This window comes from Uloborus diversus, chromosome 9 (assembly GCF_026930045.1).
Source record: "Uloborus diversus isolate 005 chromosome 9, Udiv.v.3.1, whole genome shotgun sequence".
Classification (NCBI taxonomy): domain Eukaryota; kingdom Metazoa; phylum Arthropoda; class Arachnida; order Araneae; family Uloboridae; genus Uloborus; species Uloborus diversus.
In genome coordinates, this window is record NC_072739.1 from 12692718 (window position 1) to 12711532 (window position 18815).

At 35.9% G+C, this 18815-nt stretch overlaps 1 protein-coding gene across 1 annotated transcript in view; it reads left to right on the top strand.

The window, feature by feature from the left end:
* The window catches only part of LOC129229754 (adhesion G-protein coupled receptor D1-like), a 137598-nt gene that overhangs the window by 57811 nt on the left and 60972 nt on the right, over positions 1-18815 (top strand). Inside the window, exons 14-16 of the mRNA XM_054864124.1 lie at positions 1449-1498; positions 3525-3651; positions 8396-8505. Of these exons, the coding sequence (XP_054720099.1) occupies positions 1449-1498; positions 3525-3651; positions 8396-8505 (287 nt within the window). The remainder of the gene's footprint in view (positions 1-1448; positions 1499-3524; positions 3652-8395; positions 8506-18815) is intronic.

Below are 18815 nucleotides of genomic sequence, written 5' to 3' on the forward strand. Positions count from 1 at the left end.
AGTTAAGAGTCATCAATATTATTACGCAGTAATGATCGTAATTTCGAAGATCCCAGAAAATGGGCTTGGAATTAGCAGGGTGATGTACCGAACACAAAAAGGAATTTAAAAGATAAAATTTTTACTGAGAAAGATTCGTTTGTCCTCAGTTTTTAAGACAAATTTAGAATAAACTAAAAAAGCTATTGAACTGTTAACTACATAAAATAATTTTTTACATCAATATTTGATTGAAATGAAAAAAAAAAATGACGTGGTTTTTTAGGACCAGAGATTCATGGGTTTTTTTGCTTGAATTATGTAACGGGTAATTAAGTTCATTATTCTTATCGCAAATTATAGATGGATCAAAAGCCAACCGGACATAGCTTTAAAATATGTGTGATTTTGTTTTTTTTTTTTTTTTTTTTTGTTTTTTTTAATAATTTTACCAAAATATGTATTAATGACACAAAATTCGCTGATAAACTATGCAGAAATTTAAAAATCTGTAGTTTTTTTTTTTTTAAATCTAAGAAATCTTCTCGTTACCAGCAGGGTTTTCAATTATAATGATGTGCAGTAATTTGAAACTGATTTGTATGATTGTGAAAATTGTAGTAATTTAAATGAAAACATTTTAAATTACTTATTTTACATTACGTAAGCAATCAACAAGTAAGGACTTACGTCGACAATTATTAAATATTTGTTTTTTTTATTGTCAATGATTTCATTGCAAAGAAATATCTTTAAATTATTTATTTTTAAGAATAAAATTGAATATTATGAAGAATGAAAAAAATAAAATAAATAAATATATGAATAGTTTACTTAGTAGGTTACAAAGTAATTTACACTGACACATCGTTAAAAATATGTTCTAATTCAAATTCCAGTGATTTCATGAAAAGTAGTTTTTTGTATTCTCTAAGAGAGGGCGCCACCACTTACTTTGTTATTAAAGTAGTTGTTAAATTGTACATTATAATTTGTGTTATAAGAGATTGAATTTCTTGGGAATAACAAAGACATTTTCGTTAGCTACATTGAATTCACAGTTACAGATCTTATTCTTAGACACAAATTCTATTCAATGGATAGTTTAACCTAGAAATATAGTGTTTGAGACTGAATAAGAGTACAATGGCGTCGAAACTTTGATTGACATCCAGAACAACCAATCAGTGGGCTAGAAATGTCCCATGCCCGAACAGGAGTAAAGGTAGCTTAAATGCAGCTGGCATACATGGCTAGTAAAAATATAAATATTTGCAACTTTAAACAATGTATAACAAGAATGCTTACAGTTGAAATAAAATGCTGTCTGTTGCAAAAAGATGTTTTTTTTTTTTTTTTAAGTACCTTAAAGTTAACACAAATAGTGTCAAACTGCGAAATGTCGCGTAAATTTTTTTTTTCACTCTCATAAAATTCTGAGGTACGAAAATTTTGTTTTTCTTTCTTAGATCGGAAGTTGGGAATGTGTACGATGGTCGGATTCCTTGGAAATTCCGGAGTAAGTGAATGAAAAGTATTTCCTCCTTCGTATAAATATGCTCATAGCAAGCAATCTTGTTCAGTTAATCCGTTTCTTCCTAGATGGCGCCACAAGAAACCTTGAAAAGTAGAACTCCAATTATCCGAATCAATTGGGGCCCGGACCCATTCAGATAATCAAAAATTCGGAAAATTGAATTTTTCTGAAAAAAAGCTCCCTTTTAATCAACTACTGTATGTCTGTTGAAAATGAGAGAAAAACTTTTTAAAGAAATAGAGCTTTTATTAATCAATTAGAAAGGTGAAGCTTTTCATTTTCATGCTAAGGGAAGCCGCCGTGGAGCCAAAGGGAAAATCACCCGCTTCGATTCCGGTTCTGAACTTTCGACTCCGACTCATTTACATTTAAATCAGTTCCACTCCAACTCCGGACGCACTAACAGGGTTGAGGACTTTAAAGGAAAATGACCGATTCCGGCACTGGAAATTTTTGAACCTTCGGTAGTCCGACTCCTTTACACTTAAATCAGTTCTACTCCGACAATGACTACGGCCTTGTAAGCACTGGCAGACTTGAGGACTTTGAAGGAAAATGACCGACTTCGACTTTTGGAAAATTTAACCTTTGACTCCTGTCTCCAACTTTTTTACGCCGAATCAGTCCAACTCCGACTCCGCAGAACTAAGTGTGCTTGCATGTGCTCTACATTAATAGTCTGTCCTATGTATATTTTATTTGTCTGAAATGCCGGGTCAATTGGCCATTAGGTCATTAAACCATGGGCTCTCCAATATCTCTCGGCAACATAATTAAAATTTGTTAGTTCTGAGCAGTCGTCCAGACGAGCAACGTCCATGACTTGTCCACAGTTGCGAAAAGTACAGCTCGGAGAATCCGTCAGGTGGAAACGGTACAAACATTTAGACAACATACATACTGCACCCACAGCAGCAGCTCGAGGAGAATTCGGGATACAGTGGGACATCTCACACAGTTTTCTCCAGGGTTTGCCGTCGGCTGCCTGGGAAGCAGCATGACGAATTTCTGTAAATTCTTTTGATCTCCAATTTAGCAGAGTGGAGTGGTAAGGCTCCTTATGGTCTTTGGAGAATACTAGTTCATTTCATAACCAAAAAGTCAGCCTTTTCACTTCCTGGCAGACCACAGTGGGATAGTACCCACTGAAAAGCTACAGTTTTCCCAATACTTCTCAGGAGTTTTTTGCAGCTCTGTGTACGAGAACTCTTAAGTTCATGGTGATTACAAGATAGAGCCTGTAAAGCAGAGGTCGAGTCTGAAAGTATTACTACTTTTTGGCAAGGAGGCAAATGAGAAGCAAATATTTAATCCCACCGCCTGCCCCAAGGGATGTAACGTAGCAGGCCTCCTCGTGGTGCACCCTCGATAACGCTAAATCTGATACAGCGTCTGTCACTCTTCTTGTACTATGTATAATCCGTATTGTAAGTGAAAGTCATTGTTTGAGAAGGGAAAGGATAAGACTGTGCGTCGACATATTCATTATTTTGCGAATCGCAGCTATTGCAATAGCCTTAATTTTTTTTAATCAAATTCTCAAAACGATTCTGATAATAGGACATTTGGATAGTTAGAGTTTGGATAATTGGAGTTTTACCGTATTTAGATCTTTAGTGGAGCCATCATTGAGCAACCTACTAACTGCATCTTTCACTTCGTGAAAATCTCTAAACGTAAAAATAAGAAAAAAAACAACAACGTATAATTGCACAAAATTGCAGAATACTGCATGCACGTGTTTCGGTGTTACGAGGAACCCCTTTTTTACTGCGAAATAAGTGAACTTATGCACGAAAAGACATCTAACGAAAGCCTTTTGCCGGATATCTTTTCATCCAGTAGCTCATTTCTTTTGCATCGAAAAAGGCGTTCCTTGTAACATCGAAACATGTGTCTGAAGTTATTATTTATGTTTTGTGATGTTGTTGTTCCTTAATTTTACTTTTCAAGTACAAAGTTGTTTGTTAAACAAAATCTGTAAACTTTTTTTTTTTTTTTTTTGCAGTGTTTCCAAACCTGGTGGCTGGACTTCGGAAGGGTGCACTGCTTTCAATGCGACCGAGCTTTATACAACCTGTTCATGTGATGCTCTAGGAATGTATGCACTTATCGCAATTCCACCCATACCAAAGGTACGTCCTCCCCCAACCACGCAATTTCCTTCACCAATTGCGTGAATCCTTATTCTTTAATTTCCGTATGGGCATTACAATACCCCTACTTTTCGATGCTCTGAATCGATACCGAATCGAATCGATGTCTTTGATATTGTTAACACCGAAAAGAAATGAATCCATTAAATCAAATGAGTCGAGTGCTAAAAATCACGAAGTTGAATTTTGACATTCATAAATATAATGTATCAAGATGAAATTTCCAAGTACGCCAAGTTTGATCTCATTAGTCAAGATATTTTCCTCTGTATTCAAGTTAAGTTAAAATGCTGCAATATATTCATGACCCATTATTTTGAAATAAAAACGTTTATTTACATATGTACACGTATATAGTATTTAACATCTTTATAGAGGTAATTCAGTCACGTTAAGGGTGACTGCCATCAAGATACCGCATCGATTGATTCAAGAGTCAAGTTTCTAAACCGGCATTCAGCCTATTTAAAGGGCGCATACCACGTCATTAGATCACGTGATGAATTTACATTAAAATACTTCAACTTCAAGTTTAACTGAAACGAGAAAAAATACATGCAAATTATAAATGCAAATAAAATATTTAACACACATCATGAATTCAAATTATGTTTCGCAATTACGAGTTCCTCTATGACCAAACTCGTTGAGTTTCTTGTTTCCACATACGGCTACCATCCCCCGTAATCGACCTTATTTATACCAGACCCTTTCGACTTTAGTCCTGTAAACACCCGATTATCCGCTAGTCATTCAACAATAAGAAACATATGTATTTTTGTAGCAAAAAGCAAAAACCAATGGGTGTTTTTTCTCGAACAATTTTAAATTTAAACTTATAGTCGTTTTTGTTTTATTTATTTATTGATTTACAGCTGACTCTCTTTATTCTGAACACTCATTGGACCAAAAAAATTGTTCAGATTACAGAGGTTTTCATTATAGAGGGAGTCTGGATAATGCACGTATATTTATTCCATTGCGTTAGTAGACTGTGTGAAGTACTTTGTCCAATGAGCTATACCAGTAACTGAGATAGAAGTGCTGAAATTTGGATTGGTGGCTAGTGCAATGTCTAATTCAACTCAGTACAACCCAAACTCTTGCATTTTTTCTTTACTTTTCCAATTTAAAAAATTTAACGTATCATCTTTACTAATAATAAAGCTGAAAATCTCTCTCTCCGGATCTCTGTCTGTCAGGATCTCTGTGACGCGCATAGCGCCTAGACCGTTGGGCCGATTTTCATGAAATTTGGCACAAAGTTAGTTTGTAGCATGGGGGTGTGCACCTCGAAGCGATTTTTCGAAAATTCGATGTGATTTCATTTCTATTCCAATTTTAAAAACAAAATTATCATAAGACGGACGAATAAATTACGAAGTTATCATAACGTGGAACCGTAATATGGGCACAAGCCAATTGGCGAGATACGAAATTATCATAACGTGGAACCGTAAAATGGGTACAGGCCAATTGGCGAGAAAATTCACCATAAATTATTTGTAAATATACAGCCGAACCGAAAGACCTTTTAATTTTTCTATTTCAGGCAAAGTCGTGCGGTTACCACTAGTTCAGTATTAAAATATTACAATACAGCTATCGGTACCATACCTGAAAAAAAAAGTTATTTTTAATCTGTTTTTGCGTTGTATACTCTCATGCAAGGTACGTGTTATCATCGAAGTGAAAATGTTTCCGTGTGATTCTCAGCCGCATTTTGCTTGTAGGTAGTCATGCTTTAAAGGTTTTGAATAAAAACTAAATACAATGGTTGGATTCTTGAAATAAAGTTTACTGATAGAAACTCCAGGCTCATATTGCTCAGCTAAATGATTTCATGTGATGCAGTAATATCCAGAAAAATATTTTTTCGTCTTCCTCCCTCCATTTTCTCTTTAATGCCCTTCAATCATTGCGATAAAACCGTGAAAGTATTTCAGTCTTTCCAATTTGGTTCATAGGAATTCCCGAGTGCCGATTGTGAACATGTTCAGTATTACAGGGGGTTCCGTTTTAACCTACAAGACCTTTATTTTCGCAACCGTTAGTCCTAGATGTATACTTCCAATTGCAAAGATGTTGAATATCAGATGCAGAGTTAAAATATTGAAAGTTTGAAGTAAAAATAAAAATAAGTCAAAAATTACAAAATTTAACTTTTTATACGGGCCCTAGGTCCCCTAACTTATTTTTAGGGAAATAATCTCCATTGAAAAATAATTCCAGCACAAAAAGTTTAAAATTAGTACTACCAATACTTAAAATACATCGCCAGCTCAGTTACTCCATCCGAGGACTGCAGTTTCGTCAGCCGTTCCATCAGCCCGGAATAGGAATCCTATTTCGGAATATTGATTCCTCTTCCGGGCTTATGAGTGCTAAAAAGCACGAAACTGCAGTTCTCGTATGGAACAACTGAGCTGGTTGTGTATTTTAAGTATTTCTGCTTTAGCCCTAGCTTTAGGGCGGTAACTTACTACAAAATAGTACTACCAATGTTCACCGAGATATGAAACGCAGCGTTTTGTAGCTTACACCGCTTTTCACTCGCCGTCAATAACACCTTTTGGGGGAATATATAGCGGTTAACGAGTGTTTGAAAATATATGTGTGCATAGACTATGGTTTTTAAAATGTTTCGAGATTTTGTCGTGTGTTTTTGTGAATCACGTCATAACATTTGCATTTCTTTTTGAATAGCAGTGAAAAAAATAAAATACCTTGTTTTTTTATTTCGACAATATCATTCTTCGGAAAGGGCGATAAGTTCCAGTCTCATCTTCTGTATGGTCCCTAAAAACTTTGAACTCAAATATCTCCTTGAGTTTTGTCGCATAAATGTCAAGTTTCTGTTGTGTCAGTAAGTTTTCAATGGAGATTATTTGTCTAAATATGAGTTTGGGGACCTAGGGCCCGTATAAAAAGTTAAATTTTGTATTTTTTGACTCATTTTTATTTTTGCTTCAAACTTTCAATGTCTTAACTCTGCATCTGATTTTGAACTTTTTTGCAATTGGAAGCATACGTCTAGAATCAACGGTTGCGAAAATAAAGGCCTTGCAGGTTAAAACGGAACACCCTATAGAGGGACAGTAATCGAATGGGGTTAAAAATAGCGTTCATAATACTGGAGTGTTCATGTTATAGGGTGTTTAGAGTACAAAGAAGTCAGCCTATGTTAAGTCTATGGAGATTCGCCGGGATCATCAAAATGTGTTAAGAATATCGGGGTGTTCACATTAGGGAGTGTTCAGATAGAGGGAGTTCACTGTATTCATTTTTTGTGCTTTCTTCATCGTACATGTCCTTGTTCTCTAGTTGTATCTCTAGTTGAATTTATTATTCATACAGTTGTACGCATTTCTACCACTGAACCACCCGCTGCATTTTATTTTATTTTTATTTTATTTTATCTTTTATTTATTTATTGAGATTTCTCATTTTCTCATCACATTTATGTAAATATTTTATCTCTCTCTCTCTCTCTCTCTCTCTCTCTATATATATATATATATATATATATATATATATATATATATATATATATATATATATATATATATAAAGACTTAAAAAGGCAGAAAAATGTAGGTATGTAAACGAATAAAAGATCACAAACAAATATAATTATAAGAACAAACAAGCTGCTTCTTCGTCAGTGGGAGGGTGCAGCATGCCCTAAGCAGAGCCTCACATGTTTCGGAACTCGTCGCGATAGTCAGCAAGTAAACCAGATTATATCATTATAAACTAAAGCTTGCAATAAATACAGAATGAATATTTGTTAAAGATGAAGTACCCACTGACGAAGAAGCAGCTTGTTTGTTATAACAGAAGTTGCTTGTTATAATGTTGTGTTTGTTTGTGATCTTTCATTCGTTTATATACTCACATTTTTCTGCCATTTTAAATCTTAAATATTTGATATAATTCTATGTGCTGCAGTTTGCGCTTTGTTTACATTGATCTTTCGTTCGTTTCAAGTTCTGTATATATATATATATATATATATATATATATATATATATATATATATATATATATATATGAATAAACATCAAGGTCTGCTTTCTGATTGTTTCTTCCTTTTGATGGTTCACCTGAAAATTCTTTCATTCATTATTTTTCAGGTTTTCTTGTTCAATTTTCCTCCAAGGCTCTCGGGGAGGGTAGCAAGTTATTGGGACCTTCCCTCTTGCTAAACAGAAAGGGCCTTGTGAACTTAGGGACCGGTCCTCCCCTTGAGAAAGTGTCGGTCCCCTAGTTCACCTTTTTTTTTTTGATGTTCTTGCTTTTTGCATCTTCAATTTTATTTAGATTGTTCATCCATGAATATGTTTGTACTGTTTTTGTTTATAGCAGCTTTGCGCTGGCATTAGAGTACACTTTAGTATTTATTCTTTCAATTTTTCAGTGTCTTTGAATTTAGTATAATTAAAATATGTTCTTAAAATGTATCTCATGTTGTGTATATATATATATATATATATATATATATATATACATATATATATATATATATATAGAACAAAATTATTCTGTATGTATCAAAATTGAATGATGGGATGTTTGTAAATTTTCACATGCGTCATCCCCTAATTTGTTCAGTTTAACACTGTTCAATATGTACAAAGGGATGGCGTATTAAATTAAAAAAAAAAGAAAAGTTGTGCACGTCTCTCTGTGTAATTCATGGAATGTTATTTTTCCTGGACAGAAATATGTAGAACCAGAGGATGAGGTGTGGGTGTTCGCGTTGCGCGGACTCGGATACTCCTTCTCCATCATCGTCCTCATTGCCTACATCAGCGCCATCGCCTGCAGACCGTAAGTACCGTTGCTGATGCAGAGACTCAGTGACTAAAATTAGTTAACTACACAGTTAAGAATCCAGGAACAATTGGAAGTAAATATTACTGCGAAATGAAGTGTTTACAATAAAGATAGAGATTAACTTTGCCATGAAATTTACTGGTTAAAGATCCGACATGGATGAGTTTTGATAAGGGACCATGTACAAAACCAAATTAACCACAACTCTGAATTTTCAAACAGTAACCCCTATTTGTTTTGCTACATAAATGAGTTTAAGGGGGATGAATGCATCTACGGTACCCCAAATTTCATTGCATTCCGTCCAGTAGAACAAAAGATATTCGTGAAAAACTATTAAAAGTCGCATTTAAAATGGCATTGCCTACGTCAGCGCCATCGCCTGCTGACCGTAAGTACCGTTGCAGATGGAGTGACTCAGTGACTAAAAATTAGTTAACTACACTGTTAAGAATCCAGGAACAATTGGAAGTAAATATTACAGCGAAATGTAGTGTTTACAATAAAGATAGAGATTAACTTTGCCATGAAATTTACTGGTAAAAGATCCGACATGCATGAGTTTTGATAAGGGACCATGTACAAAACCAAATTAACCACAACTCTGAATTTTCAAACAGTAACCCCTATTTGTTTTGCTACATAAATGAGTTTAAGGGGGTTGAATGCATCTACGGTACCCCAAATTTCATTGCATTCCGTCCAGTAGAACAAAAGATATTCGTGAAAAACTTTTCAAAGTCGCATTTAAAATGGCATTGCCTACGTCAGCGCCATCGCCTGCTGACCGTAAGTACCGTTGCTGATGGAGTGACTCAGTGACTAAAAATTAGTTAACTACACTGTTAAGAATCCAGGAACAATTGGAAGTAAATATTACAGCGAAATGTAGTGTTTACAATAAAGATAGAGATTAACTTGGCCATGAAATTTACTGGTAAAAGATCCGACATGCATGAGTTTTGATAAGGGACCATGTACAAAACCAAATTAACCACAACTCTGAATTTTCAAACAGTAACCCCTATTTGTTTTGCTACATAAATGAGTTTAAGGGGGTTGAATGCATCTACGGTACCCCAAATTTCATTGCATTCCGTCCAGTAGAACAAAAGATATTCGTGAAAAACTATTCAAAGTCGCATTTAAAATGGCATTGCCTACGTCAGCGCCATCGCCTGCTGACCGTAAGTACCGTTGCTGATGGAGTGACACAGTGACTAAAAATTAGTTAACTACACTGTTAAGAATCCAGGAACAATTGGAAATAAATATTACAGCGAAATGTAGTGTTTACAATAAAGATAGAGATTAACTTTGCCATGAAATTTACTGGTTAAAGATCCGACATGGATGAGTTTTGATAAGGGACCATGTACAAAACCAAATTAACCACAACTCTGAATTTTCAAACAGTAACCCCTATTTGTTTTGCTACATAAATGAGTTTAAGGGGGATGAATGCATCTACGGTACCCCAAATTTCATTGCATTCCGTCCAGTAGAACAAAAGATATTCGTGAAAAACTATTCAAAGTCGCATTTAAAATGGCATTGCCTACGTCAGCGCCATCGCCTGCTGACCGTAAGTACCGTTGCAGATGGAGTGACTCAGTGACTAAAAATTAGTTAACTACACTGTTAAGAATCCAGGAACAATTGGAAGTAAATATTACAGCGAAATGTAGTGTTTACAATAAAGATAGAGATTAACTTGGCCATGAAATTTACTGGTAAAAGATCCGACATGCATGAGTTTTGATAAGGGGCCATGTACAAAACCAAATTAACCACAACTCTGAATTTTCAAACAGTAACCCCTATTTGTTTTGCTACATAAATGAGTTTAAGGGGTTTGAATGCATCTACGGTACCCCAAATTTCATTGCATTCCGTCCAGTAGAACAAAAGATATTCGTGAAAAACTATTCAAAGTCGCATTTAAAATGGCATTGCCTACGTCAGCGCCATCGCCTGCTGACCGTAAGTACCGTTGCAGATGGAGTGACTCAGTGACTAAAAATTAGTTAACTACACTGTTAAGAATCCAGGAACAATTGGAAGTAAATATTACAGCGAAATTTAGTGTTTACAATAAAGATAGAGATTAACTTTGCCATGAAATTTACTGGTAAAAGATCCGACATGGATGAGTTTTAATAAGGGGCCATGTACAAAACCAAATTAACCACAACTCTGATTTCAAACAGTAACCCCTATTTGTTTTGCTACATAAATGAGTTTAAGGGGGTTGAATGCATCTACGGTCGTACCCCAAATTTCATTGCATTCCGTCCAGTAGAACAAAAGATATTCGTGAAAAACTATTCAAAGTCGCATTTAAAATGGCATTGCCTACGTCAGCGCCATCGCCTCCTGACCGTAAGTACCGTTGCTGATGGAGTGACTCAGTGACGAAAAATTAGTTAACTACACTGTTAAGAATCCAGGAACAATTGGAAGTAAATATTACAGCGAAATGTAGTGTTTACAATAAAGATAGAGATTAACTTGGCCATGAAATTTACTGGTAAAAGATCCGACATGCATGAGTTTTGATAAGGGGCCATGTACAAAACCAAATTAACCACAACTCTGAATTTTCAAACAGTAACCCCTATTTGTTTTGCTACATAAATGAGTTTAAGGGGGTTGAATGCATCTACGGTACCCCAAATTTCATTGCATTCCGTCCAGTAGAACAAAAGATATTCGTGAAAAACTATTCAAAGTCGCATTTAAAATGGCATTGCCTACGTCAGCGCCATCGCCTGCTGACCGTAAGTACCGTTGCAGATGGAGTGACTCAGTGACTAAAAATTAGTTAACTACACTGTTAAGAATCCAGGAACAATTGGAAGTAAATATTACAGCGAAATGTAGTGTTTACAATAAAGATAGAGATTAACTTGGCCATGAAATTTACTGGTAAAAGATCCGACATGCATGAGTTTTGATAAGGGGCCATGTACAAAACCAAATTAACCACAACTCTGAATTTTCAAACAGTAACCCCTATTTGTTTTGCTACATAAATGAGTTTAAGGGGTTTGAATGCATCTACGGTACCCCAAATTTCATTGCATTCCGTCCAGTAGAACAAAAGATATTCGTGAAAAACTATTCAAAGTCGCATTTAAAATGGCATTGCCTACGTCAGCGCCATCGCCTGCTGACCGTAAGTACCGTTGCAGATGGAGTGACTCAGTGACTAAAAATTAGTTAACTACACTGTTAAGAATCCAGGAACAATTGGAAGTAAATATTACAGCGAAATTTAGTGTTTACAATAAAGATAGAGATTAACTTTGCCATGAAATTTACTGGTAAAAGATCCGACATGGATGAGTTTTGATAAGGGGCCATGTACAAAACCAAATTAACCACAACTCTGAATTTTCAAACAGTAACCCCTATTTGTTTTGCTACATAAATGAGTTTAAGGGGGTTGAATGCATCTACGGTCGTACCCCAAATTTCATTGCATTCCGTCCAGTAGAACAAAAGATATTCGTGAAAAACTATTCAAAGTCGCATTTAAAATGGCATTGCCTACGTCAGCGCCATCGCCTGCTGACCGTAAGTACCGTTGCTGATGGAGTGACTCAGTGACTAAAAATTAGTTAACTACACTGTTAAGAATCCAGGAACAATTGGAAGTAAATATTACAGCGAAATTTAGTGTTTACAATAAAGATAGAGATTAACTTTGCCATGAAATTTACTGGTAAAAGATCCGACATGGATGAGTTTTGATAAGGGACCATGTACAAAACCAAATTAACCACACCTCTGAATTTTCAAACAGTAACCCCTATTTGTTTTGCTACATAAATGAGTTTAAGGGGGTTGAATGCATCTACGGTCGTACCCCAAATTTCATTGCATTCCGTCCAGTAGAACAAAAGATATTCGTGAAAAACTATTCAAAGTCGCATTTAAAATGGCATTGCCTACGTCAGCGCCATCGCCTCCTGACCGTAAGTACCGTTGCTGATGGAGTGACTCAGTGACGAAAAATTAGTTAACTACACTGTTAAGAATCCAGGAACAATTGGAAGTAAATATTACAGCGAAATGTAGTGTTTACAATAAAGATAGAGATTAACTTGGCCATGAAATTTACTGGTAAAAGATCCGACATGCATGAGTTTTGATAAGGGGCCATGTACAAAACCAAATTAACCACAACTCTGAATTTTCAAACAGTAACCCCTATTTGTTTTGCTACATAAATGAGTTTAAGGGGTTTGAATGCATCTACGGTACCCCAAATTTCATTGCATTCCGTCCAGTAGAACAAAAGATATTCGTGAAAAACTATTCAAAGTCGCATTTAAAATGGCATTGCCTACGTCAGCGCCATCGCCTGCTGACCGTAAGTACCGTTGCAGATGGAGTGACTCAGTGACTAAAAATTAGTTAACTACACTGTTAAGAATCCAGGAACAATTGGAAGTAAATATTACAGCGAAATTTAGTGTTTACAATAAAGATAGAGATTAACTTTGCCATGAAATTTACTGGTAAAAGATCCGACATGGATGAGTTTTGATAAGGGGCCATGTACAAAACCAAATTAACCACAACTCTGAATTTTCAAACAGTAACCCCTATTTGTTTTGCTACATAAATGAGTTTAAGGGGGTTGAATGCATCTACGGTCGTACCCCAAATTTCATTGCATTCCGTCCAGTAGAACAAAAGATATTCGTGAAAAACTATTCAAAGTCGCATTTAAAATGGCATTGCCTACGTCAGCGCCATCGCCTGCTGACCGTAAGTACCGTTGCTGATGGAGTGACTCAGTGACTAAAAATTAGTTAACTACACTGTTAAGAATCCAGGAACAATTGGAAGTAAATATTACAGCGAAATTTAGTGTTTACAATAAAGATAGAGATTAACTTTGCCATGAAATTTACTGGTAAAAGATCCGACATGGATGAGTTTTGATAAGGGACCATGTACAAAACCAAATTAACCACACCTCTGAATTTTCAAACAGTAATCCCTATTTGTTTTGCTACATAAATGAGTTTAAGGGGGTTGAATGCATCTACGGTCGTACCCCAAATTTCATTGCATTCCGTCCAGTAGAACAAAAGATATTCGTGAAAAACTATTCAAAGTCGCATTTAAAATGGCATTGCCTACGTCAGCGCCATCGCCTCCTGACCGTAAGTATCGTTGCTGATGGAGTGACTCAGTGACGAAAAATTAGTTAACTACACTGTTAAGAATCCAGGAACAATTGGAAGTAAATATTACAGCGAAATGTAGTGTTTACAATAAAGATAGAGATTAACTTGGCCATGAAATTTACTGGTAAAAGATCCGACATGCATGAGTTTTGATAAGGGGCCATGTACAAAACCAAATTAACCACAACTCTGAATTTTCAAACAGTAACCCCTATTTGTTTTGCTACATAAATGAGTTTAAGGGGGTTGAATGCATCTACGGTACCCCAAATTTCATTGCATTCCGTCCAGTAGAACAAAAGATATTCGTGAAAAACTATTCAAAGTCGCATTTAAAATGGCATTGCCTACGTCAGCGCCATCGCCTGCTGACCGTAAGTACCGTTGCTGATAGAGTGACTCAGTGACTAAAAATTAGTTAACTACACTGTTAAGAATCCAGGAACAATTGGAAGTAAATATTACAGCGAAATTTAGTGTTTACAATAAAGATAGAGATTAACTTTGCCATGAAATTTACTGGTAAAAGATCCGACATGGATGAGTTTTGATAAGGGACCATGTACAAAACCAAATTAACCACACCTCTGAATTTTCAAACAGTAACCCCTATTTGTTTTGCTACATAAATGAGTTTAAGGGGGTTGAATGCATCTACGGTCGTACCCCAAATTTCATTGCATTCCGTCCAGTAGAACAAAAGATATTCGTGAAAAACTATTCAAAGTCGCATTTAAAATGGCATTGCCTACGTCAGCGCCATCGCCTGCTGACCGTAAGTACCGTTGCTGATGGAGTGACTCAGTGACTAAAAATTAGTTAACTACACTGTTAAGAATCCAGGAACAATTGGAAGTAAATATTACTGCGAAATTTAGTGTTTACAATAAAGATAGAGATTAACTTTGCCATGAAATTTACTGGTAAAAGATCCGACATGGATGAGTTTTGATAAGGGACCATGTACAAAACCAAATTAACCACACCTCTGAATTTTCAAACAGTAACCCCTATTTGTTTTGCTACATAAATGAGTTTAAGGGGGTTGAATGCATCTACGGTCGTACCCCAAATTTCATTGCATTCCGTCCAGTAGAACAAAAGATATTCGTGAAAAACTATTCAAAGTCGCATTTAAAATGGCATTGCCTACGTCAGCGCCATCGCCTCCTGACCGTAAGTACCGTTGCTGATGGAGTGACTCAGTGACTAAAAATTAGTTAACTACACTGTTAAGAATCCAGGAACAATTGGAAGTAAATATTACAGCGAAATTTAGTGTTTACAATAAAGATAGAGATTAACTTTGCCATGAAATTTACTGGTAAAAGATCCGACATGGATGAGTTTTGATAAGGGACCATGTACAAAACCAAATTAACCACAACTCTGAATTTTCAAACAGTAACCCCTATTTATTTTGCTACATAAATGAGTTTAAGGCGGTTGAATGCATCTACGGTACCCCAAATTTCATTGCATTCCGTCCAGTAGAACAAAAGATATTCGTGAAAAACTATTCAAAGTCGCATTTAAAATGGCATTGCCTACGTCAGCGCCATCGCCTCCTGACCGTAAGTACCGTTGCTGATGGAGTGACTCAGTGACTAAAAATTAGTTAACTACACTGTTAAGAATCCAGGAACAATTGGAAGTAAATATTACAGCGAAATGTAGTGTTTACAATAAAGATAGAGATTAACTTGGCCATGAAATTTACTGGTAAAAGATCCGACATGGATGAGTTTTGATAAGGGACCATGTACAAAACCAAATTAACCACAACTCTGAATTTTCAAACAGTAACCCCTATTTATTTTGCTACATAAATGAGTTTAAGGCGGTTGAATGCATCTACGGTACCCCAAATTTCATTGCATTCCGTCCAGTAGAACAAAAGATATTCGTGAAAAACTATTCAGAGTCGTATTTAAAATGACATTGCCTACGTCAGCGCCATTGCCTGCAGACCGCGTTGATGCATTGACTGAGTGACTAAAATTAGTTAACTACACTGTTAAGAATACAGGAACAATTGGAAGTAAATATTACTGTAAAATGAAATGTTCACAGTAAAGATAAAGATTAACTTTGCCGTGAAATTTACCGAAAAAAGATCCGACATGGATTAAAGTCTTCTTTAAGAATAAGTAAAGTTTGTATAAGGGACCATTAAGGTGGTTCAAAAAATTTTTTTCAGCTAGAGTCCACCACACCCCCTATTTTTTTTACTCTTACTAATAGTATTATGCTGTAAAAGTTTTACCTTCTTACTCAAATTTTAAGAGGATGCTCAATGACCTCTTCATTTAACAATAGCCGTAGCATAGAAAATGCCACAAATTTAGAAACATTTCAATTTACTCAACTGTTTTTGCGTAAATAATCACTTTATTGCAATGCATATGCATATTTCTAGTGTATATTATAATATGTAGCATTGTTTTTTCAGTTCGAAGTATTATTTTAACCCCCCTCCCTATACTGATGACGCTTGGGGGAGGGGGTTGAGCACCCTCTTTCAGTTGAAATAGGAAGCTAAAATTCTTCTAGTATATTACTAGAGACGAGTCTAAAAATATTGAGAGGCGTTTTGTTGTCTAGGAGAAAAAAAATTTTACGTGTATTTTTGAACCACCCTAGGGGATCCCTCTTTTTTTTGCTACATAAATGAGTTTTAAGGCTAAATACATCTAGGGTACCTAATTTCATTGCATTCTGACTGATAAAACAAAAGATATTCGTGAAAAACTATTCAGAGTCGCATTTAAAATGGCAGTTACAAGGTTAAAAAGACCAATGCAGTAGATAACGAATAAATACCTTTGTGCTGAAAATTAGAACAGTTAGTAATCCAACGCTGTATAGCACAAAAATTGCAATTTTTGTGCTATATAACGTTGGATTACTAACTGTTCCAATGCAGTAGAGTTACATTTTTTCAATATTTTTTTTTTGTTTCAAGGGAAATAACTCAAGTTACTCGCAATCATTCATGTAGTAATTAATTGACAGTTTAAGTAATAAACTGACAACTTTAGGGTTTTGTTAAAGCTATTTAGTTCTATAAAACTTCAGGGAAAAAGAAAACCTTTAATATTTCTGACCTGACCTGAGCAATTAAGACTTTTTTTTCCGGTAAGAGAACATCAGACAGAGAGTAAGCAACCTCATTACGCAAGCCTATGCTAGGTGCCACGTTGTACAATGTGCAGTGGCCGTCGTGGCCTAATCGGCACCCCTTACCGATCGAGTCCTTCCCGGACTCGATGCCAGCCGGAGAATGATTATCTGTCCTCATTAATGGTGACTGGGGCACATTAAATAAGTTTTTGGTCACAAAGCCTTCCAAGTTTTCATTGTAAATCAATACCTCTGGAGGGTGCTGGATCAGGGGTTTTCCCGACTTCACACTCTAGGGTCCCACATACTTGACACTATTTGTGTCTTAACAAGATGGATGGAACCCTGGAGACAGCTCATATTTTTTGAACCAGACCAGCAGCCGAGCAATCCCTAGTCCAGCACCACCAGAGGTATCGTTTCACTTGGAGGATTTTGTGACCACCAGCATATTTAACGTCCCCAAATCACTCTTAATGAAGACTGGATCTTCGACCGTCTAGGATCGAAGGAGTCTGATGTCTTTAAAGGGCAGTTCACAATACAGCCATTCGTCCTGTCCATTCTGTTTTTTTTTTTTTTTGATGTGACGGGCTGCCGACGAAAGGCAGCATTCACATTCGATTACCGTACATCAATCACGTGACTGAATTCACCCACTAGAAAGAGAGAAGAAGGGTGCGCTGCTTGGCGGGAACCAATGAAATGCTGTCCTACTTTTGACGGCCGTCAGATATCAAGGTTCTTCTGATCGAAACCGGTCCCGACCAAGATGGCTTCCAGTCATGGCAACCAGGAAAGAAAACCTGTTTCGGGTGGAAAAAATTCGTTACGGACGTGGCCGACCAACTGGTTAAACCAGACGTAGGGATAGTTGCGGGAACCCTCGAGTGTATTTCAGTGCGAAATGGGCAGTAGGAAGTGCAGTCCCGTGTTCAGATATGTATTTCTTCTGAAATACAGATATATAGATGGGGATATACTCTGCATGTAAATGAGGCTCTTTGCAGTCAACGTGATCAAACAAAGGCGCGTTTTGAACCTAATATTTTTGACAGTAGGGGAGACCGGGGTTAGTTGTTACAATTTTTTTCAATATTTTTTTCACACTAAACTATTTAAATTATTAACACGCGTGAAACTTTAAAATGCATCTAGATTGTTTAACATTCATAACATATTTTTTAAAAAATGATTAGAAGCTACTACTCCAAAATATTTCAAGGTTTTTGAATAGAAGTTGATTGTAACAACTTACCTCACCACGGGGCATGTTGTTACAGTATATGGGGTTAGTTGTTACATGAGATATATTTTTGTGATGAAATGAATTTTACACATTTTCTGATTTATTTTGTTAAATTTTAAAAATACTTAACCACGTTAAAAATCAAAACTTTTTGGCTTTACAAATTTACTTCATTAATGACTTATTCTAATAAAATATCATCATCATTATCATTGTCCGAATTATTATTTTTACAAGCATTTTATTTATCGAACTTAGCACATCGGTCATGTGCCCATTTGTCACAAAAACGACATTGAAGCCCTTTAGTTGGTTTTTTAGATTCTGAGTACGGTTTAGAGCACTCTATGCAGAACCAGTTTTCATCATCTTCATCCGAAGGACGCACTGTTTGGACGCACTTTTTTGCTTTTTTTTTTTTGCCTTGTGTCTGTTGATTTCTTCTCTGTTAGACACAATTTCCTTTTCACAGATTTTTATTTATCAGCTCCGGCGTGCTAAACATTTTTTACTGGTGTATCTATTAAAGTGGCGCTGACCTATAGTTTCCGCTTGCGATCCGTCTTCACTTCTGCACTCCTGCAACGTTGGAGAAAGACCTACATTCGAATAATACATTATTTATTATTGTTATCATTGTTGTAATTATTATTTATTCAACCATACATATTAACAATAAATTAATCATAGAATGAAAGATATCAGAAATATTACTTTTATTACTATTG